The sequence below is a fragment of the Coloeus monedula genome (genome assembly GCF_965178545.1).
Source record: "Coloeus monedula genome assembly, chromosome: 5".
NCBI classification, from domain to species: Eukaryota; Metazoa; Chordata; class Aves; order Passeriformes; family Corvidae; genus Coloeus; species Coloeus monedula.
This window is the reverse complement of record NC_138785.1, coordinates 35,776,507-35,802,007: the sequence shown is the minus strand read 5'-3', so window position 1 is coordinate 35,802,007 and position 25,501 is coordinate 35,776,507. Positions and strand designations below refer to the sequence as shown.

General features: G+C 37.1%; 1 protein-coding gene across 3 annotated transcripts in view; it reads right to left on the bottom strand.

Annotated features, from left to right (window-relative positions):
- The window catches only part of TLL1 (tolloid like 1), a gene marked incomplete at both ends in the record, with an annotated part of 125,782 nt that overhangs the window by 2,647 nt on the left and 97,634 nt on the right, over window positions 1–25,501 (bottom strand). For 2 of the 3 annotated variants that reach the window (XM_082282156.1, XM_082282157.1), the window contains 7 exons: window positions 4,344–4,557; window positions 9,227–9,354; window positions 10,714–10,839; window positions 17,306–17,486; window positions 20,402–20,562; window positions 23,462–23,587; window positions 25,119–25,314. In XM_082282156.1, the coding sequence (XP_082138282.1) occupies window positions 4,344–4,557; window positions 9,227–9,354; window positions 10,714–10,839; window positions 17,306–17,486; window positions 20,402–20,562; window positions 23,462–23,587; window positions 25,119–25,314 (1,132 nt within the window). Of the gene's footprint in view, window positions 1–4,343; window positions 4,558–9,226; window positions 9,355–10,713; window positions 10,840–13,360; window positions 13,481–17,305; window positions 17,487–20,401; window positions 20,563–23,461; window positions 23,588–25,118; window positions 25,315–25,501 lie in introns of all 3 variants that reach the window. The other variant, XM_082282155.1, reaches the window with a different exon arrangement.

Genomic DNA, 25,501 nt, shown 5'->3' with positions numbered 1-25,501 from the left:
AAAGCTGCTGCCACCCGAGAAAGTCTTGTAGCTGAAAGCCTGCTCATGAGGCGAGCCTTTAGCTGGAGATCCCTACCTTTTGTCAAAATCATTATTTTAGCATAAATCTCTATTTGTACACAGTTGCAAAATAGATGTGGGGCTTTAGAGCTTGTTTATAACTGCTCAAAGTGTTCAGAATTGAAATATGAATTAGCTTTAGTGTGTAGGTAAATAAGCTGTCCAACAAATAAATAAAAGTCTTGTTAGAATCCAAGCAAGAATAGATGGAAATTGTACTTAAGGAGAAAAATGCATTGTTTGTCATGTTTCTAAAAGGTGGGTGGAGGCTTTTTTACTTTACAGGTACAAAGATTTCAGTGCAAATACAATAATTTAGCTTTGGTTTCTCATCAAGAACAAATCATCTCTTAAAGCACCCATAAAAACATCAAGTGCAAACGAGCCTGAACAAAATACTGAGACTCACAATTTTAGATGCAATTTTTATAAATAAATGAACAGATAATTTAATCTGCATTTAAAAATATGTAGATAATACTGATTGATCATTTTAGAGTAACCTGAAATAAACAGCGAGATTCAAGTCTTTCCAAGCTTTGGTGAAGAGACACTTTGACTTCAGTGTCACAGACTCCACCCACACTAAACAAGACCAATTGCACTATTACATTGTGAGGAGTCACATTTCAGCTAAGAGTTAATAATGGTAATGACCAAATCTTTACTTTTGAAAAAGGGTGCGTTTTTTCTTAATAGGGAAATGAAGGAATAAAACCAGGAAATACAAACTATGTAAGTAATCCATTATGCATGATCTGTTCAATCTGAAATTTCAAACTTTTTTCGCTTTTAAAGAACAAATAGGAGCACATGATAAAACATCGGCAAATAGGATAGTTCAAGCAGTTATTTCTCATTGCTATTCTAATATACTGGTTTTTCTCCCTATTCTGAATTTCATTTATTTCCTTTTCTTTTGTTGAGAGAAGAGGGGATTGTTTTAGGTTTATTTTTTGTTTGACTGGACTCTTGCCAATATTAGGAACATCTCCCTGCCTCAGATACCAAACAGCTGCAAAGGAGAAAATGTTTAATGAACTGTCTACATTCTTTCCCTCTGCTTGCTACAGAGGACAGGAGCTTAAAGGAAAGTTGTAGCCATTCAACCACAGAAAATGGCAATTCCCATTCCCCTGCCCTTCTCTCGCAGATTATAGCCTCATATTTTAGTATAGAAATTACAAGCCAAATTTTCAGTTTCTTAAGAATCAAGTTGTAGTTTCAGAAGCCTACATCCAGCCTGCACAATGAGGCACTGCATAAGACGTGGGACAGTGCCATGCAGCACTGCTTGCAAAGCCTTGGTACCAGAGGTAACCCGGCTGCACCACCCATTGTGGTTTCCATCGTGCAGGCATGGCTGCTCTGCAGCAGGCAAGATGGATGATTCTAACTGTAAGGAAATATGTCCAACTTGTAAAATGATGGTCATCTGGCAGCTTCAGATGAAAGACTTTTTCTAGATCAGCTACGGCACAAAAGCCCTCATGTTTCATGACCTTTCTAGGGACTTTCAGGCTTCTTACAAACATATGAGCAAATTGAGCACCAGTTTCTTGACTATTTAACAAGCCAGACAGATGGGAAAAGCTTAAACCCACACCATCTGAACTAATGAAACAAGATTATAAATTGATTTAGCACTCCCATACTGAATTATTACAGTTGCTTTGGAAGCAACACAGGCCTCTAAACTGAGTGACATTTGAGATATCCAAATTTGTTTGAGACATCCTCCCACCACTGACAGATAGAAATAGGACCTACAGTAGATCTGCAACCTCCTAGAGCAGTGGCTGGAGGCCAGGCACCATAAATGAAGCTGTCCAGAAGATAACTAGATGCCTGAGTTAGGGCAAACAGATCACTCCCTGAGCAATGATGTTTAATGCTCTGTCAGGAGCATTTTTATGAATTCCTCTTGGATGGGTTATGCCTTTTCTGAACAGGGAAAATATGACAGAATCTCCTTCTAAAACTGTGTTTCACTTTCAAAACAGCATTTTATAAGTTTTGCTCCACCCAAGGAAGCCTTTCTATCCAGTTTATTTTTTTTTAAACTTCACTGTATCTGCTGCTACATTTTTATTCTGTTTTCTGAATTATTAAATGGAAATTTGGAAATTGGGTAGCACTTCAAGCCAAAAAGTGTCATAGAAGGGAAATCAACGTCATTGACAGCATCTACTGGAATAATAAGAGGCCATTAAATCATGAAGAGGCCAGGAATGCAGCAGCAGAGACAGCTCTGGGTGTAGAATCCAGCTACTCTTTCACTGCTGTTGTGTTACACCAGACTTTTTACTGAGTGAGTTCTGCCAACATGTTAGAAGTGAAGGGAGCAGCTTCCTCAGCACTCCCTGTCTGCCTGCACAGCTATGCAGGGTCGAACACAGCCCTGTCTACTTCCATTGCATACCATCAAGTATTTTTTTTCTAGAAAAGATAACCAAAGAGAATACAATCCTCTGCCCATATGCTTGTTAGGTGTCTGCTCATTCACATGTGTACTGACAGCACAGAGGTAAAATTCTCACAGAACTCTCACAGTGCATCTGTATTTGGCTCAAGACTGAAGGAATAGACTGCAAGACCCGAGTTGTCCCTCATTCAAACACTACCTCCAGGTACATGCCAGTGATGAGAGCTCATCTCAGGGGGCAGTCTGTGCAACAGCAGCTGACAGGAATAAATGTCCTCTCTTAAGGAGGTAAACTTTGTAGTTTTTTATAATATTCTTAAAAACTGGGTAGATTTTATTTCTCTCAGTTTCTCAGGAAAGCACATGCTTGTGCATGTCGAGAATGTTTTTATATTTAAGGCACAAAAAGCTCAGCAGATATGAGGGAAAATCTGGCAAGTCATAACAAACTTGCAATCTTTAGAAGTTAGGGAGTATACATCTGAACTTCATTCACACACTGATTGTTCCAATTCTGCAAACTGAAAGTGGGGATAATAAATGAGATAGAAGTTTTACAACACCTGTTCTAGCAAGAGTTCTGACCTTTAACTATATACCCTGAGGTAATTGAAAGTGGGTAATTATTACTTCTATCTAATTTTGCATCTAAGGGCAAGTGTTACTGCAGTAGGGAAGGCAAAACATTGGAGGCTTGTAAAAGATGATTTTCCACAAGAAAAACAAACTGAATTACAGGAAGCTAAACTTTTCATTTTCAAGGCCAGATCACAAAGAGTTCATATATTGTTGTCTACTCTCTTTCTCTGAAAGGGAAATTAAATTACTAAAGATTTTGAATTATTCATAACAAAGCAGAAGGAAAAAAGAGAAAATGCCAGCATTGATATATGTGAGGATGTTTTAGATGTTATATGTTTTAGGATGTTTTGCACTACACATCAACTTGATGGATACTTTGGGTAATATCAAATTACATTAACAGTGATTCATAATCTTGATTATTCTATTAATAACTATTACCTGTCATTAAATCTTATCTCCTAGCAGAGATATTTATTAAATATTTTCTGCATTATTTATTGCCTGTATAAATAAGAATGAACTCTGTAAAGACAGCCAATAGGATTGAAGATTAAAACAAAGGCCAAAAAAACCCCAAATCCCCTTGTCGTACAGCAGGCACCAGATGTTCAGAGGTTCAGCACTAGGGGCCACTGTAAGCCAAGCAATATCGGGGGAAAAAATCTCCACACTGAAAATGTCCCAAAAACTCTATTAATCAATTACAAACTATTGTTTCCAACTTCAGTGACTTCTGCCAAACAAGAAAATTGAATGATAAATATGAAGGACATTATATTTTAACGGTCCTAAGAAAGTCTTCAATTTTTTTTTTCTTATTCTTCTTTGGCTTATCTTGCCTTTTAAGCACTACACGAAAGTAATGTGTGTTTACACAAAACCCAGATTTTTGTTTAATTTAGAACAGGAAAGTAATGGACGTGCATCACATGTCCCAGTTAAGTGTTATCATTACATATACAGTGAAAAGATACTGAATCTTTTGTGATCTCAGGTCATGAATCCTAAGGAATCTCATTTCTTAGCTGACTTTGTTTCAACATCTTTTAATTTCTTACACATGAGAGAGAGACAGGGAGAGAGAAATATCTAAAATATTAGAGAATACTTTCTGCAGTCTCAGACTTTTCCTACTGTGCTTAAGGTTTCATTAAATACAGCTGTTACATTGTCTTATCTGTGAACTCATCCCTTTCCTACAAAAAAGTCTGAATATCTACCACCAAAGAGCAATGGGTGAGTTATTAGTAAAAATCACGTCCTGATTTCTGACCTGTAGAGTGCGTTGCTTGGAAGCCTTTTCTTTGAACTGATGCATCGGAAATAAAGCGGAGAAACATTTTGTTTCCAGTAGCAATAAGAGGATCTGGTATTTTATTGCCACATAAGCGCCCCAGGATTGGCGATTTTTCACTTTCACCATCAAACACTTCCAAGTGGTCATAAGCACATTCTTGATGTTGTTCTATTTCAAATTCATTGAATGTCTAGGGGAAAAAAAGTAAAATGACCCATTGTGGGACTGTATTTACATGGTACATACATATATATGTTAACACATTTTAGAATATAAGGATGCAATTAAAATGACAGATTTAACATTACTGCCTCCAGAAGCCCATAGATTTGAATAACATATTGATCCTGAGAAAGAGGAATAAAAGTTAAGACAGTGAACTTCGAGAATGCATGATCCTTCATGCAGAAAGGCACTAGAATCTTTATAATCAACTACTATCTATCAGACAATAATAAATCTAGAATACTGCTGCCTTTCTGCTGAATCTGCACTGTTTTTAGGATTATTCCAAATTTCACAGAGCATTCAAAACAGCAAAAAGTCAGAAATTATTGTTTCCTCACATAGTTGAGGATTGATTGAAACATCTGCAAAACATAATGGCTCCCCCCCACCCCCCTCCTTTTTAAAACCTACATCACACTGCGACTGAAGCCTCTGAAAATGACTTTTCCACATGAAGGTTTATGCATGAAAGTTTTATTTTCTAATCTATTATCTAGAGATCTGTTTTTTGTTATTACAACTTAAAGATGTTTCAGGCTGCACACTTCATGCTAAGTTCAGATTTTTGCTAGTGAAAGCATTGTCAAACATTAAAAAATTGTGTTAATTGTTGATTAGAAAAAACTTCAGGCGTTTCCAAAAAGTGTATGCCATACCTGAAAGAAACTGTTAACACACATACAACTTATACCTGCATTTCATATATGGAAGAGTGTCTTCCAAGACTAGGATGTTATAAACAAACTTATTTCAAGGGGACATCAGAGTTTTCAAGCAAGACTTTTTGACCAGGGCTAAATTTCAACAACAATGCTGAAGCTTAATATCTGGTAATTTCCCTTCATGTAAACACTGAGAAGGCAATATACATCTTTGTGAATTTTCAGAGTAACCTACAATTTAAGGTGAAATTCAAAATCTATTTTGTTCAACGAAATAGCATAAAAACACCAAGTACAAATGCTTTCATGAGTAGTCCTATAGATGACTGTTTATTAAAAAAACCAAAAAAACCTCAAACAAAAACCCAAAAACCAAACAGAAAAGGATTAAGAAACAATAATTAAAAGGAATAAAACTGAACTCTCAAATGCCGAGCAAATATCACAATTAAGCATTCTCTCTGGTACACCAAACCAAATCTGACCAACTAAATCACTCGTGGAACCCTGAGAGTGCGAAATGCGATGGAAATTTATATTAACAGCTGACCTAAAGGATATATAAAGAGCTAACACACAGGGTTTTTTCCCAGAGAACTTCAATATTCAGAATAACACTTGTTTTTTGTGAAGAGCTGCATGGTGCAGTGGGATGCAGGTCCATTTCACTGTAAGAATGTGGGGTTTACATTAAGGGACTGAAACTGCAGAGGCAGTGAAAACGGCCGTACAGCAGTCACTCCTGCTGCTCTTAAACTGCGGTCAGACATCCTACTTTTATGATGCCAAGTATGTGTTGTCATTTATACCCAAATAAAACCTGATGGATGAAGAAAACTCCAGAAAGCTGAGAGACTAATTCTCAGTTAGCCTGAGTTAGTTAAATGCAGTTAAACACAGTACCAAGTCAAGCCAACTTAGAATCAATGGGAGCAATAGACATGACCCAAGAACAGCCTGCAGAAATTCATTTTCTTTTATAGGAAAATTGTATCTGTTTTGTTTACATCTCACGAGCATGAAAAACCCCCAACAACACCAACACTCTCAAGGAATCATATCTCACTATGAACTGTAAGACACACCTATTATTTTTAATATTTGACTTCTCCCTGGGATTCCTAAGCCTTCAGGAGCACAGACATGTTATATTGTGTCCTTCAAACATGACCAGAAAAAATGGTTGTGGTTTTAGCAAATGATTCTAGCAATTCCAGAGAGAATCCAAGGAACTTGCTTTTTAGAGAAAAATCAGATCTTAATATGCATAGTCTTTTAAAAGCTCAAAATGCCTGATATTTTAAAACACCCAAAGACAGTCTCTGTATTTTAAAAACCAGTTGGCTCCTTGCAAATTTGAAAGAGGAGAACTGACACAAACTTTCCCTAAACAGAAATGAATAGTTGATGCCAACAGAGTTCACAAATGATTTAATAAAGTTGGTAGTATAATTAAATCACGCTCTGTCTTCCTGGGACAAATACTTTTGAATTCCTACCCCACCATGACTATTTTAACCCCGTGTGATTTGTCTCCTTAGAGGGAATGGTGTTCAGAAATGTTACATATAGCTTCTGACCATCCAGCCCTTTCTATCTACACCACTCAACCGAGTAGATAGGTTGGTGGCACTTACGGAGAGCTGCCTGGATGGGACACTTAAGCCTGTCTCTTATAAACATCCGGCTGATTAGCTCATGAAAATCAGTCTCTCTACGATGTACATTTTCAAAGCCATCTTTATCTACATGTTTCATTTAAAAGTTCTGAAGTGCATACCCATTTTTTCATAGGCAGAGTGACAGCAATCACAACAAAAGATTAGTTTCTATACATACACCCCTCTCAAAAAAACAAGCACAGCCTCACAATTCATGTGGTTTGTTACCATGAAGTAACCGATTCTCTTTTTGTTCAATTTGAACAAGTAAGCTATGAAAAATAGACTTAAATACAGCGTGAAAGTCCAAGGAAAAATACTGATCCATTGTGGAATTATGGTATTAATATTATTGATATGGGACCTTGCTGTAGTACACAACTTGAAGATATTATACACATATAATTTAGGAATTGACCCTACTGGCTTGCACAGAAGAGCAGATTCCCCAACTCTAAATTATGGAGGCATTTTTGAAAATTCTATCTAGTAAAATTCTGTCTAGTTTTCCGATTCCATTGGCAAAAACCAATTTAAAAAAACCTTTTCTTTGTAAAGTAAACCACAAAATATTTCACTGAAGAAATCTGAATGTTGGAATTTTGCCTGCTGTGGGTATAGGTATTGGAAAAGCTTTTACAGTAATGTGCCCATGTCCATGCCTGGCTGGCTTTGGTTTATTCAGTCAGTATGAAGAATACTTGCTCAGAAGCAGCAGTAGAAAGGCTGCCTGAATTAGAAACCTGTTTTCCACCCTTGGAATGGACAGAACATGCACACTGCTCATTCTCCATCACTCCCACCCCCTCCGGTACAGTTTGACCCTTTTAGTTTTGGTGAACAGAGATCCATACACAGTCCCACGTCAGCACCAGTAACAGGAGTGGTTTAACTCCAGGCAGCAGCCAAGCCCTACACAGCTGCTTGCTCACTCCCCCACCAGTAGGACTGGGGAGAGAATTGGAAGTGTAAACAATAGAAAACTTGTGGGCTGAGATATGGACAGTTTATTAGGGAGAGCAAAAGCCGCACACATAAAGTAAAGAAAAACAAGGAAAGCATTCACTGCTTCCCATGGGCAGGCAGGTGTTCATCCATCACAAGGGCTCCATCATGTGTAAGGTTTACTTGGGAAGACAAACACCATCCCCTTCCTCTTTCTTCCCCCGATTTGATATCCTGAGCATGATGCCATGTAGCCTGGAATATCCCTGTGGTCAGTTTCGGCCACCTGTCCTGTCCGTGTCTCCCCCCAGTCTCCCATGAACCCCACCTTCCTTGCCAGCAGAAAAGGCCTTGGCTCTGTGTAAGCCCTGCTTAGCAATAACAAAAAACATCTCTATGTTATCAACACTGTTCAGCCCAAGTCCAAAACACAGACCCATACCAGCCACTGTGAATAAAATTAACTCTACCCCAGCCAAAACCAGCACAAGGGGTTAGGGTTTGGCTAAGGTCAGTAGTTATGAGGTACAGTATCCCTTTCAACCCTGCACTATTAGCTATTGCTTCTACCTCTCTGAAGCAGAGACATCTCTCTCCTTAACTTTATTTGCTCCAAAACAGTTGAAAAATCAATTTATGAAATTTAAAAATATGTAAGGCCAGCTTTCGTTGTGGCTGTCCTGCAAGTACACTGCTGAAGGAACACTGGGGCTGAGCTAAAAGAAAAACCCCCTGGGCAGAACCATGCCTTCAGCTTCATACAGAGGCTACAGAATCTCGGTAAACCTGCAAAGCTATCAAAACTCTTCTACGCCTGTCTTTGGACACCAGCACTGTCCTCAGCCAGCTGGACACAAAATTCACAAATCTACTCCAGCCTGCTCTTCTACTTATGTTAAAATGTGGAGCCACTTTTAAATGAGAAATCCAGATTCTCAGGGGTTTTGTATCTCTTTTTCATCCTTAAAAAGAACAGAACAGAAAAAGGTGTGTACAGAGGACTGTTCATAACTCAAAACTTTGCTTTTTCTATATATTGGAATTTGTGAAAATGGCCTCTGCCATATTTGACAAAACTTAGCACAAGTTTTATGAGTTGCAACAACAATATAGCAAAGTCTGACAGGAGGAAAGTATGCCTTTGCAGACTATTTCCCATCACTATAAATTTAAATCACAGCTCTATCATATTGAGTAGTCCCTGTTGGCCAGAAATTGACAGGAGTCAGCAAATTTTTAAAATTCACTTCTGGGATGCAAACTGACAGTAAAGTTTAGTAACAGTTTCATATCATTGAGCAGTCATTTGAGAAGCTGATTTGGTGGAAGAAGAGCTGAAAAGGAAGGGTAGGCAGAGACTCACCAGTTTGACCCTCTGCCCAGGGGTAGCACTGATTTCCCACGTGCACTCCTTTCTGCTGGGATACTTGTCCGGCCAGTTGGGACTCGTGATGATGCCATTGGGACTGTGGATCTTCTGTTCACACTCAGCTGTGCCAACAGTGATAGCATCAGTTAGTCTGGGGGTCTGCATTCAGAGGTAGTCAAAAAAGTACTATTTTTTGTCAGGGCAGCCACTAAATGGAAGAGATCTTTAGGAAGATACGTAAGTATGCTCTTCAGAGTGCAGTTATTTTCTTCCCCTCAGGCACGTGCTTTAGAGCATTAACCCAGCATGTTTATGGATTGTTGTGATACATACACTGTTGTTTACAATGGATGGCTTTTTTTTCGAGTACTATAGTACTATACAGGAATAAACATAAGATAAATGCTGAAAACTAATAAAATATCTTCCTATTCCCCTATCTTACATACAAGTGTGTAAATCCATATAAAAAGTATCACTACTCCAACCTCAAAAGAAATTTCTCAATTTTTTTCTCTTCTTGCTAATTTTCACTGCGGCTAGAGAGCAATCAATTTGGTTTCTAAACCACAGTTTCTAGATATACATATCGACAATTTGAGAACAGCAAAGACTTAATTGCAAGTATGTACAAAGAACAGCTTAGTCACTGACTTCGTAACTACACCACTAGTACCCAGAACTAAAAGAAGGCATTTTTTTAGTTAGTTTTTTTAACTGTCTCAAATTGCTTTCTAAATATCAGGGAATTATTTCAAAACAAAAACTTTTAGAGTAGGCAAGTAGCATTCCAAAACCAGTGAAAATGCAAATGATTCACAAGGGCATGTCTTTAGTCTCAAATTAAATCCATGGTAGAAAACAACATTGAGAAATTACAGCAGCTCACATGATATTGCACACTTGAGGTTCATTTGCAGACAATTTAAATTCTACTTAAGCCCCAGAACCTATTGTCTTCTTGAAGGTAGCCACACCTTGAGAGAGCCAAGAGGAAGAAAGATACATAGGGCTTTGACTGGAACTTATATTGTCGGAATATGTCACCTAAAATAAACCCAGAAAGGGTAGAGATGGTTTCAACATGACTGTGAGGAAACTAACTGCTCCTGATAGCAGCAAATCACAACTTTACCAGGCTTCTCTCCAGAAACTCTAGACCTGTGTTTAATACAACCTTAGATAGATACTTTATCAGAGCTTTTAATATTCTACACTTCACAGAACTATTGAAAGTAGCACTCTGTGCCAGTGATCCCAAGTTTTCCAAACTGCATTCCTGTGGACCTCGAACTCAGCCCACACAAATGCTGGGGATGGAGGTGAAGGGAAAGGGGAGGGATGTTGTAATGCTTAAGCCCAGATGTCTAAAACCCCGTTACCAAGAACTTTCTTTCCTTTCTTTTGTTTGAAAGGAGAACTGCAGAAAGCTTTCTGCAAGCCAGTTGTGTAACCAACCACTCAAATGCCTTCCTACTCACCTTCCTTGCAGTCATGTTTATTTTCGTGTAGCACGAATCCATTCCGGCACTGGCAGACGTAGCTTCCTACCGTGTTGATGCACTCGTGCTGGCAGCCACCGTTGTCCTTGGAACACTCATCCTTGTCTACAAAATACACAACAAGCTCAGGTGAGCACACAGGTCCCAGCAGACCTTGCTACCAAGACAAGCATGGAGCCTGAGTCCAGAGCAGGATAAGCTACAGCAAAGTCACTCTTCCCAGTAAGGCAGTTCTGTGGTGCCTTAGTTCTAGCCACTCTTTGCTCAGCCTGCAGCCTTGCACTATGGCACAAAGAGTCTGTCTTGTCTTTATGGGAGATGAAGGTTAGTTCCTAAGGGAGAGGAACACTAGCAAAACAAGCTAGAACAAAGGAGGTAAGATATTTACCAGCTTTTACTCTTTCAATTGGTCTAGCTAGTAAAAGAGTCATAAATATCCAGCTTTATTTTAGTAAAGTGGTAGTGTAGATTATGGACAACACAAATTATTCCAGCTTTATGCTAATTCCACAATTTAATGGTGATACCTTGAAAGGAACATATAGATCAAACAAGACTTCAACTTCTACACATTAAACATGTAAGAAGAGAAAGATTTCACATAAGCTTTTCTAATATGTTGGGCTTTTTTCCCCAATAGAGTGACAATATGCTTTACTTGTGAATGAATCTGGACATCACAGAACATCACAAAAAAACCCATTTCATTGAAAGAAAAAAAAAAGAAATTGGCATTAGTTAGTTCAAGATCTACAATATAGCATGCAGTTCTGTTTATTAACATATAATCCTTCAAAAGAGCTTTTAGTGTGTTAGAAATAAAGCAGAGAGTAGTGGAGGAAATATGACCTGCATTAAACAGCTACAAATTCATTGCATGGACAAAAGCCAAACTAGATTAACAGGCTGTCATTGTAGCAAGAGGCCTCAGCTGCCACGCTTCTATGTCATTCAGCTGTTCTTGTTTTAGGTGAGGCTGGTCCCTTTAAAAGAGGCAGACTGCTCCTGACATGTATACACATCCTTGCATATATGTAGAACTATATATGTATACACACATATATACACATTGTTAGATATAAAGATATATGCATATATATATAAACAAACACATATTAAACCTCCCCTGTATTTTACGAAATTTCAACATGCTATTTCAACATGCAAAAGAGAGGAGGGAAAAGAGCGAAGGAATTTTGGTCATCCCAGAGGTCTGGTTCTTGCAGGGTTGGAATGCAGAGCATTTACCCCCTTCAGTCTCATATACTTTGGAAAGCAGCAGTTAACATTATCTCCAAACAAGGCAACGTGATATTTCAGACTTTAGCAGGTACAGCAAGAATGTCTACAGATCAAAAGCCACTGTGGATAATTTAAGTCTCTTTTCATTGTCTTACTCATGCATTTTTTCCCTGCCCTTACTCATATTCAGTAACACAACAAAGGAAGTTTGCATTGTAATTGCATACGCATCATCTTCCTCTGCCAAAGTGTATGCAACTCTCCCAAAATGCATTCTGCACTTGACCTGTTTACTTGCAGATCTTTCCATACAAATCAGCTTCTACTATAATACAAGATGATAATGTACATTTATAGGCAAATTCTGCAAGTCAAACCCAAGCATCCACTGCATTTTGTACCATAAATCTCAAATCTGTTTGTACTGAAAGTTTCTGGAAACTTTCTGCAAATGTGAACAGATTTGAAAGTTAAGAAATAGTTGAAAACATAGATACCTCTCGAAATCATACAGCCAAAGACTTATACTACTTGTCATTTTGATGATGAAGGGAAGCATAAAAGCTCCACAGTACACTGTTTATGCACCTTGCAAACTGAGGTAGTAAATCTATGTAATTTCAAACCAAAGTTATAATTTTGCAAAAGCAAGCACTATCATAAATTAATTCCACATTGCAAGTGAAGAACAGTAACAAGCAATTCAGAAATTAGAAATAATATGAACAAAACTCTTCAATATTTCCCTCTTAAGCATTAGTTTGTAATTTTTCACCAAAATAACAAAATAAAAGGAAGGCAAGCTCAAAATGCATTCAAGTTAAGCTTTCAAGTACAGAGTAGGTGGACAAATTCTAAATAAAAGCCCTGTCCATTTTCATCATCCACCAAACTCTGTGAAAACACTGAAAAGTATTTTAACATTAAATATGCTTATATACTGTAAAATAATCTCTTAAGAGACCAGTACATAAGCAAATAGGCCCATGTTGGATGTCCTCAGAAATAAAATAATGGGCAGAAGGTAGAAAGGAGAAATTTTGGAACACATTTGAACTACAATAATGACTTGTACATAGTTAATCAAGGATGCAACTGTTGAACAAGCCTTCCTCACACTTCATAATTGAGAACAGACTTTCTGTCAAATTGATTGCCCAGTTTAAAAATTTGTGAAAAAAAACCAATTAGTCTGTATTAGTTTCTAGAACAAATGTTTTGCCATGTAAAAACAAAGCCATTTGTTATGCTGACAGATGGAAATGAGTCCCCCCAGTTTTGAATGGATACTTTCTTTCTTTTCTCATTTCAGTACTCAGAAGAAGGAAAGATCCATTCTCAACAAAATATTAGATGGAATCAATCTGAGGACAAATGGTCGTACCTCTGAGACCCTCAGAGGCCACCAGTCTGTGAATAATACGTACTCGGCCTGAAGGGACCTGTATCAAGTCCTTGCAAGATTCAAAAACAAAAATTTTCTCTTTGCAGGCAGCTTTCTTGTCTGTGGAAAAAAATGTACCAGGATGGCACCAGAGGTGAGTTTGTGTTCAAGGCTAGAAACATTCTAGCTGTCTCTTTTTAACTGCTCAATGATTCACCACCCAAGAAGAGATGCCCCAACAAACCTCATTTCTACATTACATCAAAAACCATGAATATTTTGAATGATTATGCAAAGAATCATGTTTATTTACAACACTGAAGTAAGTCTGAAACTTATGATAAATTGAAGTTTAATGACAAACTATGACAGATCCTTAGGTTTTCTTCTCAGAAAGATCACAGAAAAAAGATTAAGGCCTTTTAAAATTATTATTATTATTATCATGATCATCTTTTTGGCATTATTTAACACTTCTCTAGTCTTACAGGCCCAGCAGAGTATTGAGTCCTGCAGGGACTTACTCCTAGGTCTTGGCCTTATAACAAAAGCAGGAAACAGAGGAGGACAGAAGAAAGAGGGAGAAGAACAAAATCCTAATTACTGGAAGTTTTTTGTTTAGAAGCCTAATATCTGATTCCAAGAAGTTTTAATTATTTTTTTTAAAAAAATATTATTTAGTGACCCCCTAGTTTCCTCTCTTTTTCTGAAAAAGTTGATTATAAATATGCAATAGAGTCTCTGCAGATCAGCTAGATCCCTGCAGAGGCTCCTAACTGAGCTTTCTTCAGAACTGTCCCATTAAATGTAAGTTTTAACATGAATGCTGAAAAAAAAAAGTTTTTCTCGCTTTCCAGTAGCACCTGTCTGTCTGTTAACACTATTTTACAGCCAAAAATATAATTACATGTTGTCTTGTATCAACATAAATACCTTCCTAATGCAGGTCATCTGTTGCCCTATGTTGCTGTTTGCTTTCACAGTTTATCACAGCAGGTTTCAACCACCCAAAAACTGCTTTCTGTCGTCTAAGCTGGAGCTGGGCCATCCTTTCTCAACTCTAGCTGTGGTGCAGAATTCATGTCCAAAAGAGTTGCTGAAAACAAGGGAAGTTTTGTGGCTGTGCTTGAGGAACACTTTACGGTTCCTAACCTTCACACTAATTTAACTTATCCACATTTCTCTCTTGCTGAGCATTGCATGTGCCCTTTACTGGTGAATAGAGGGCAAGATGTGTTTTATTCATTACATTTTTTTCCATTATGTCTTTCTGATTAAGTGCTTACACATACTTCTATTGTGGTTTAATTAATAAAATTGCTAAATGTACGCAATCAAGTGTCCAAGTATTTCTACCCAGATATCATTCTAAAAGTATTGTATTCTGAAGATTAATATACATATAAAGAGGCAAAAACACAACACCTCATCAGCTGAAAAATTATGTTATCAACTCCCAAAAGTCAAAATACTTGAAGTCTCAAGCCTGTTCTTCATTGACAGATCAATAGCATATTATGCCCATAATAAGGAATAAGGAATTCAGGCATAAGAAAGTATCAGTGTTTTCTGTCAGTCCTAAGATGTCTGATTAATTATTTGGAGATGACATCTTCTTTTTTGATATTTTAAGTTCAGAAATTTTGCCTCAAGCATTACAAAATCTCTGTTTTAATCAGAAAACATTGTCAAACAGGGAAAGCCAGATGACACAGAAGAATGGAATCTGCTAGAAATTAGAACAAATGGAAGATAGTTGAGAAAGAATAAAAATAAAATACTCATATTATATTCAAATATTTGAACTTATATTAAATGCTGGCAGAAATGCATTATGAAGCATTCAGTAAATTTATGTACTTACAAATTCAAAGACTATTTATATCAAAGTTTGGGGGTTTTTTTGAAAGAGATTAGATATATACTATATCCAGGACACATCACACATTTCTATTCATTAAAAAACACATTAGTTCAAAATTATCCCTGACTAAAGAATTTATTCTGTGATCAATGACATCATTTAAACTTTTTTTTTTTTCAATTACCTTGAGAGGGAAAGATAAGAACATTTCATTCATCACTGAAATATGCAAGGGAAAAATTCTGAAGAATTACAACCTGATGCTTTCTAATCCATGACCTATAGTCTAGACTTTCCCCAAGATACAGCATTGGTGGAACCCACTTATTTTAAAAAGCCACTTAAGCAAAATAAATAAATACATCTGTGAAGATTAACTATTACTTTAAAGAAAACCAAGATTTAACAGTCTATAAATGTATAAATGATCAGGATGTCCAGAAAACATAACTTCTGAGCCACGGAACTTACACAAATGACTACGCTATCATTGCCAGTCTTAAGTGAAATATCTGTAAGATCTTAAAAAGATTTAACAAATTTCATTTGCAGTTTTTAGAACTTGAACATGTCAATATTTAATCCTGTAAAAAGTCAAAGTATGTGACAATTTCTGCTGGCAGGACTAGACCTACATAAAATGACTAGCTGTGTGCTTCTAGGAGAAAGCTCTGTTGTGTGCACATACGTATTTACTACAAATAATGAATGAACCTTGAATGCTTCTTGCTAATGTAAATCATAAATTTAAAATTAAAAAGTTTTCCTATATGTAAAGATGGATCTCTGGAAGACTATGACCAGAAAAAAAAATATACACTTAGAGGAGGCAAAATGTTTGTTAACATCTTGTATGAGATTAAACACCTTTTCTCATCTTTCATAGTTGCTTAATAAAAATATCAAACTAGTCAAAATAAGAAAATATTCAACGTCTAAACTGTTTACCTTGGTAGATATTTTTTCACTTTCCAAACCTCATCACTTATATATTATACAGATTCTTATTAGTCATAATCATTAGTTATTAACAGTAACCAATGAAACACCATTTCATTTCAGTTTTGATAAATATTTTAGCAAGCAAATGCTAATAATGGTGGTATATTTTGCTACATGCAAAGTGTAATCAGGATTCTCCAGATTTAGATTTTTAACTGCCATCAAAAAAATCTGGGGCACAATTCAGCTCCCAAATTCTTCTGTTTGATACCTGGTTTAGGGAGGTGGGCAGATGGAACTGGTGTTTTGTGTTGTTTTACACAAGGTGAGATACCTATCCCTCTGTGTGTGTGTAAACATGCAGGAAAAACACAAAGCAAACTTGGCTACAAACACCAAGTGGTCTCCTGCCAGAGCCAGATTTCTATGTCTCCCTCTCAGTGGGTATTTGCAGAGGCCACTGTTGAGCAAATATTTCCTCACACCGTAAGCTTCACTCCTGTAACTTTATTCAATAGTCTATGTCCTCATATGATACAAACTTCCACTGCTCTGATCTCCCTCAGTAAAATTACACTCATAAATAAAAAGACACAGCTTTTTTTGCAAGATCAAGATCTTAAACCCTGTTCTTCTGCAAAACGTTAAGTGCTAAGTTTGGCACAGAAGTACCCATAATGTTAAACAAATGTTGTACCACAAAGTGGTAATTTCCCAACAAATGGAATATATCAAGAGACCTGAGTAGAAAAAATACTAGTGTACACAGTGTGCAATTCGTATCACATTACAACTGGGATTTGAAAAAAATAGCAACAAAATTTAGGATAAAAGAAATCTAATAAAAATAAAGAAATACAATATATTTTCTTTCATCCTCTATCTCACAAAATTTACTTGCTTCTGCTGTTATTTAAGTATCTCTATATATGTTCCATATGTTTGCTACAGACATTACAAGTGAGAACAGTATTTTAAGACAGGACAGTGGTTTATTTATATATATAAAACTAATTAAAAGCTAGCAGGAGAACCATAAGCAAAGAAGCCACTCACTTTCATACCAAAATTGCGGTCACTCCACCTAGCCAGTGGACACCCAGAGGCACTTACAGGTATACAAGGGTACTTTTCTATACCTGAGAAGAAGTGTGCCTTGAAGCCTTTTTTTGAGACGGTGTTGTCAGACCGAAACTCGATTCGCATGTTGTTGTACTGCGAGGTGATAACTTCGGGCACTTCTGTACCGCAGAATTTACCGTGGAGCTTGGAATCAGAAGAAAGGCCACTGCGAATCTCCACATAATCGTACTTGCAAACCTGAGAAGAGAAAGAGAGAAAAAAATTTGGCTCACCAAAATAAAAGCCTGAAGCTGTTTACAAATGGCAGAACTCTGATTGGTGTATATATTGCTGCTTAGTAATAAATGAATATTCTTCTTCACTTTGTCCTGACTCTGAAAGCATTTGTAAATTCTTGCAAACATGTCTTGATTTTAGGTAAGAATATTTTAAGGTCACTAACACATAGCTATACTATGAATTATGTTCAAACATATTTTTATAGGATGCTGACCGGTGTTTAATGTCTAAATTTCAAGATGCTTAGAAGCATTTCCACTTAATTTGAGAAGCAAACATTCCATTGATAGTAAATTAAAATCTAGAAACATTCATCCAAAAAATTGTACCTATCTGCATGCTATAAACCACATACCTCAAACCTACAAACCTTCTACTGCTTGCATCTCAAAGATTTTTTTTAAAATTCTAATTTTCACCTAGAAACTTGCAAGGTAAGTTTTTATCATAATGTATTTAAGATAAGTTAATTTATTTCCAAATATATAACTTTCCACTACTAAAACCATACAACTTTCATCAACAGTAGCATAGTTAAAATTTGGAAGCAGGATGCATACCATTTTCATTAAAAGGTTAAAAATAAAGTAATATAATGTAATAAAAAAGCCTTATGCAAGGCCTACTTCTCATGATAATATTTTCAATGCATAATCCTTTGGTGAACTTAAAGCCATCCACCCAAAAACTTCTAAGCTTCTTAGGCTCAACTATCAATCATTTAATCAAAAATGTCCCAGTTGTCTGTAATTAATAGCTTAAGAGAAAATATTGGCTGGGAAGATTCAAACAGAGCTTATATTGTCCATTAAATCCAAGTTGTCTTTGAAAAGTTGCAATTTCTAGCCAAAAAAGGAGCATCAGGGGAGCTGGAAGGGAACAATAGAAACGGATGTTTTGGCCTTTGTTTTTCTCTCTCTATGAAAAATTGTCAATTTCCAGTTGGTTTTAATATAATACATTGAAGATGTAGATTAAACTTTAATTGTTACTGGAAGAATTTTCATATGTTGCAGAGTGGGAGAGTGACTTATTCAGCTGAAACTCTTTCTGTACAGTATAAAGAACAAAAAGATTCATGAAACTTGAGTTAGTGCCACTTGCTGATCTATATTAATTGAACGACATATTTATAATAATGCATGTGATTTTCAAATGTAGCTTACTACATTGATAAATCCCACCAATTTCAGCAATATAAGAGTGGTGAGTTTTTATGGTTCCATAGCTTTAGATCAGAAATGAAATGCAATTTCAGATAAGTTTAGCTTCCTCTATACTACACTGCATTGAAAAAAATTTACAAGTTAAACTGCAAAATGTGAATGTAAAATATTAAATTTTAGTAGTGTAAAAGACATATTAAACTTGTTCCTAAATGAAATTCCCATAACAAATTTTTAAAAAAATAGAGTACTGATAAATGTATAAATTTTATGTCTGCACTCAGACAATATATTAGAATTTTCCAGATATTATGTTTCTTCTGATTTTCCCAGGCATCCATCCTTAGTACTACTATTTAACAATATAAAGCCAAGACTCAGTAGCACATGAGATGATCAAACTCCAGTTCTGAATGTTGAAAGACATTTAGGATTTTTCTATCTGCTTATGTTACACGCCTCTTATGACCTTAGAAAAGTGATTTAACTTCCTTACACGCCAGGTGTTTTCTTTGCAAATCTTGCTCACATACCAAGAAAGTGAAAGGAAAAGGTTTTTATGACTTGTTCAAATGGTAATTAAATTTCAGTTCTTTGGAACTTTTAAGTTTTTATTACATCTCTTGCAGTTCTAGTAATAATGACTACAGGACATGAGTGTAACATTTATATCATTGAAAACTGGAATTTCACAGACTTTAGAACCCACTCCAAAAAATTATGGGGGAAAAAAACCTCACATTGCTGCCTCTGCAAATAATATTGAGGTATTTTGGAGAAGCCATGGCTGGTTTGGTTCTTATTTATAAATTAAACTCCAGCTTTTATCCCTTCAAATACCTCTGCCCAAAAGGTAGGCCACCTTTATACCAAATAGATTGCTACAAATTTATTTAGTCAGAAATAACATCCCGGGATTTGTGTTCTTAATGCATAATGTGCATATAAACTCAGTGGTTACAGCACGCTATGGCTGGAGTGTAGTGAGGGAATTCAACGATAGGACAGAGAAGTGCCTACAAAGCAGAACAAATGCTGAAAATGATGTTGAAACTCATATTTTACTGCTTCCCATCCAAAAAGCACTGCAACCCCCACCAATTTTTTTAAAGCTGTAAGGAGCATCCATCAGTACATGGAGGGCTCTGCCCTGTCCCTCCTCCTACCCGGACAGAAGATCCTGCATGCCTCTGGGGGCTGCCCAGCTCAAAAACTGCTGCTATTCTATTGTGCCTTATTTCTGATACTTCTCATTTCAAAATACTCCCCCAGTGAGATACTTGTGATTTAAATGCTCTCTCACTCCATCACTAACCACAGCTTATATGTATTCTTTGTAGTCAGTCTGTAAAGATGATTTGGTTTCTCCAGATTTTCTTCTCTTGAATTCTTTCCAATATGCTTCAGCCCCATTTGCTCTGTTTTATTTTGTTGATAAAAAAGTCAGCTGAGACTCAGCAGAGAACATTTTTTAAAATTTCTTGTAATACATATACATTTAGATGATATGTAAAAGAGAGGTATTCTTTCCATGTTTGTTTTGAAAGAATCCAGAAACAGTCCCAAAATGAAAACAAGAATGTCCATGCTTCTTGTCAGCATATGAAAGGTCAGCAAGGGTTTTATAAGACAATACCTACTTTTGAATGCTTGTGAAACTGTTTAGCATGTAACAGATTGTGCAGCTCTTTGTTCCCGGTTACTTACTTCATTCCCTTCTAACTCAAAAAACTCAAACTTCATTGAAATTCGGTATTGCGTTGGGGCAACCACCTGCCACACACAGTTTTTGTTTGGAGGATACTCTTTTGGCCACCCTGGTGTGGTTATGGTCCCATTTAGCTTTGTCAGGAGTCCTCCGCAAGCAGCTGTAAAATTAAAAGAGAACATCGTTTCTTGACTGACACTGTGCTTTACTCTAAACAGAAGCACACTGAGAAGAATCAGTCCTCTCATTACTTATATGCTGCAATGCCCAGACAGAATAATCAGAATCTTGCTTTATCATGCTTGGTGCAAACAAAGAGAAAGAGACAGCCCCTATCTTGAACAGCTTGCAGGTTTGTGGGCAGAGATAAGTTTCAGGACTACACAAGGCGTTATCATATTCATTCTTTTCCCCTCCCTCCAGAGACTCTGGTTATTCTCTCACAGCCTTTCCCATACAAGTCCTCTGACCTCACCACCCTCCCCAAGACCTTGACCACCCCTCTTCTTACAGAGGGATATTTAAGATGTGCTTCTCTCCTTGATTATTGATGCAGAATCAGCCCTACCTGTCTCAGCTCATATGGCTGCATATGCCTCCCATAACCTCCTAGATAGGGTCACTTCTTTGGAAGAGCAGACACGTACACTTCAGTCACAATTACTTTTGCTGAAGTATGGATGTTCAATTAAAAGAGAAAATGCCTATTATTTCCAAATATATGCCAAATAATCACCTCTATAAAACAGAAAAATACCGTACTTTGCTCTTGAATGCAGTTCAACTTGCAAAGGATAAACTCATTAATCTTTTCCATCTGTGTAGATTTTTTTTTTTTAAAGGAAAGTAATGGAATTTAGAGAAGCTCTCGATCACACTCTGCTACATTGATACCATTGCACTGTGATGGCACTAGAAATCATCCACACATCTCTTTCCAAAGAGCTGAAGGGGGGAGCTCTATTCAGCTGCGCTCCACAACACTGAATGCTTTAAAAACTGGCCATTCCAGTCTAGCTGATGATCTCACACACTGCATCTACTCCATCTAACACAGCTGGGAGAACTCACCAGTTACTGTATCAAGGCTCATTTTGTCAACTCAGACACACACCAGTGTTCCTCCCAGTCCCTAGTTTTTCACGCAGCACATTTCTTCGTGTACACATAAAAGTAATCTGATGGGAATGGGTGCACTAAGACCCTGGGTCACACCTCAGTGTATCAAAAAAGACCAGACATAGGTTTAGAGACTGCACCCAGATGGCACAAGCTGTCCCTTCAAATGGTCCAATCTGGGTCAGAGCAACTACTGCCAGACTTCAGTTTCTACTTTTGAACATTGTTCTTTTGATCCTTGAGGCAAGGGCGGGAAATGTGGAAACAGTGAAAAAAGAAAATCTTAATGCTTTCTAATGTGCTGCCATTGGTGGAGACTTGGATTAGAAGACCACGAAACAAATTTCTGTGCACTTCAACACTGCAGTGAAGTACAGGACAAAGTTTCTGACTGAGTGGCTTCTACTCATGTGCAAATTAATACAGCTAGCTCACCCCTCAAAGGCCCGAGCCATAACGAGGATGTAATGTTCACAGTGACTACAGTAATTTTGATTCAGCAGTCCCAAGTACTATCTACATACAGTGAGTGCCACCTCAGGTGGAACAAACACATACACACTTCTAGGGACAGCTCAGGGTTTTTGCTCTACACCACACTGCAGTGCTTAGAGTGACTTCTTTTGACAGAGTTGCTTTACTGTTTGGGTGCCAGGGATGTATCTCTTTTCTATTTTTCAGAGGCAGAGGGAAGAGTATTCTGAAAGGCTGGTAATCCTCTCTAATATTCTGACTCGAGTCAGCAAGCAGACTAAACTGAATCCCTTGCATAAATTTGGGGCGATGATCAAAAGCCCAGAGATCAAACTTCTGTCTTCATGGCCCCCCTTAAACTTATTTTCTTATTGTCTGCCTAATACACAGACATCCATGTAAATTATTTTTCAAAAGTTCTCTTTATTAAAGGTGGGGGAGGGAGGAAAAACAACCAGAAAAACCCCAACGAGCTTGATGAGAGCCACAATCTAACATGCCTTTAATCTAGGACTGTCACCACCTCACACAAACATACAACAAAAAATGACCCAAAACCAACCCACAGATCCAAAAGCAAAATAACAAGATTTGCAAAGAAACTAGGCAAAACTACCCCAGATTGTGACAAATAATGAATAAAAGCCAGGAAACTGGAAAAAAGAGAGACCAGTGAATTGCATCAGAAGAAAACCAGGACTCCAAGTACTCCAATTTCCAAAATCCATTCGCTAGTCAAACAGATGAGCTAAGAATAAATTTGTGCTATCCCTTAATTTATTGGTGTTTATGAGTAAAACTCAAACAATAATTGGTGCATAATGATCAAGAGCTTATGTGTCTTGCCTTGGATATGAAATATGCATAGAATGCAAAATCTTATCTCAGTTCAATCCTATGTTTACACAGACTTCCACTTATCTCTTTTTTTTTTCCCCTCCAAATGGTTATTTGAACACACTTTGCTCACCTTGAAAAGTAAGAAAAGTCCACTATGTGGCTATGTGACTAGGAGTGGGGAGGATTCCTCTGAGCTTTGAGCCAAAATGAAGGCTCTAGCTCTTCCAGACCTGCCAGCTTCCCAGGCACATCCCAGTCAGAGGTGGTCAGAGGGATTGCTAAATACTCTGATTCTGAGAAAGTGGCATATGACTCTGCTGGTAATTGTCTCCTTGAGCATGGTGAGAGATTTTGCTTTAGTGAGCATTAATAGTGTAATAAGTGGTGTGAAGTCCTACTTTGCACCATTCCTGATCGACTAACGGCAAAATCTACAAAACTAAATTGCTGACAGACATAGGACGAACGTGGCTCTGGCCCTGCTGCTAAAAAGAGTGCACTGGTTTTCTGGGTTGGGTTCCACAGATCTCACGCTGCTTGGACAGAGCCTAAGAAACATGTAGCATTTCACTCAGGCAATGCACTCTGAGAGTTTTAAGAGCCCATATGACAGCAACAAACTGTACCTTCACAACTCTTTTTGTCAGGACCAAGTTCGTAGCCAGGATCACAGGCGCACTGGTAACTGCCCAGGGTATTTACACAGCGCTGCTCACAGCCACCATTGTCAGGTTTGGCACATTCATCTTCCTCTACCAAGACAGGGAAGAATGCAAAAATGTGTTAAATAATTACCTTCCTCAGCTGTAACTGCTGGATCAATATTAACCCAGAAAGCTGTATGCATGCCATTATAAGAGGCACTACATAGCACACTGTGGTTGCTGGCTAGAGGATTTTCAAATGCTAAGGAGACCTGCAATGGCATAACTAAAAATTTGTCCTTTGTGGGTAGTGGGTGTTTGGTTTGTTGGGGTTTTTTTAAACAATATCTACCGACAGCTGCAGAAATAATTTATAAGCACTTTGTGTGCAGCATACAGTAATTCAGGCAGCCATAATCTAAAGGTTGTACAAAGTATTGAAGGAAAGATTGAAAATCCACAGTAGGGTCACTTGAAGGGCACTTTATCTCCCACAGAATCAATCTGTGCATTATCCCGAATTCATACTCAAAAACAGATTAACAGAATCCTCAAATCCCAGGTTTTTATTCTACTGATATTAAAAGGAACAAGATGAATCAGGGCTGGGGGAGGGAAAGGAATTGTGTATTCCGTCTACCAGCTCTGAAATAGACCCATGAGATTCATTGCTAAAATATTCCTCATATGCTGAAATATTGTTTCCTTACACCAGGACAAGTAATTCCTCAGGAAAAAGCCACAGCTCCTACTCTCATGCCTATAGCCTTCAAAGTTATAATTGTCTACAATGAAAACTATCAGTTAAGATTAGAAAAGCACAGTTTGTGTCTTTTCAAAAGAGCAAAAAGGTTCTCCTAGTGGTATGACCTGTATTTTGGGTGACACCATTTTGGGTGTCACCAGTCATTTTACTGCTGGAATATTTCACATCACTCAATCTTGTTTATAAAAGAATCAACTAGATCCAAGCACTCAAAAACACCACTGCCAGTAGCTTTTACTGTGCCACCAGCAGCACGGTGTGCAAATTACAAACTTTCCATTCATCAAATGCTTCAGGCATACCTGCAGTTGTATGACACCCTCCTCTCCCCAAAAAACACCCAAAACTGAAGGAAGACTATGAGGTTATTGCTCAATATGATTTCCCATCTGGTTTTTTGAGGGAGTTTTCTGCTTACAGAGAATAATAAATTGATGAAACAGACTAATCCAGAAAATGGATTAGAAAAAAGCTGACAAGATTTAGACAAAGAAAAGAAAAAACCTTTAACAGGAAAAAAATCCGTTTGCAATTATACTGTTTATATTTGATAATACAATGTAAAAAAAGTGCCACTTTTTTACAAAATTAGATATGTTTCAAAACTAAGTTAATTAATTGAACCTGAAGACAGTAGAAAGTTGTGCTGAATGTGTTCCTTTATTCTTTGGACACATTATACTAGGAGATTCAAAAGCCTCTATTGTTTGTCTTGAATAAATTTTATGCCCAGGGGAAAAATATGCTAGAGACAGTATAGTCTATTAGTAAAAAAAAGATTGAGAAATATGTTTAACATTCTTTTATAATTTTTCTAGTCCAAGAAGAAGTGATAAGCTGTTCACAATACCTAAAATATGCTTTAACACTTACCTTTAAAAAAGTTAGCCGCAAACCCTGCTTTGTTAACAGTTCCATCAGAAACAAACTTCATCCACAGAGTATTAGAGGTAGATCTAATGTCTTCTGGCTTGTCATAGCCACAAAAGTGACCAATTAAAGGACTGTTCTCATTTGTTCCATCTCGGATTTCCAAGTAGTCATATGCACAGTTGTCATGTCTTTCAATCTGTAAAACATAATTTTCAAAGTGACCTACCTGAACTTGACCATAAATATCAAATATTGGTCATATAATAAACAGAATTGAATTTTTTCAAAATTAAGGTTAAGGTCTCTGTTTAGGCTTCAAGCAGCAGGAAGATGAACAAGCATCACTGAACTGATTTTAACGATACTTGTTTTCTACAAGAAAA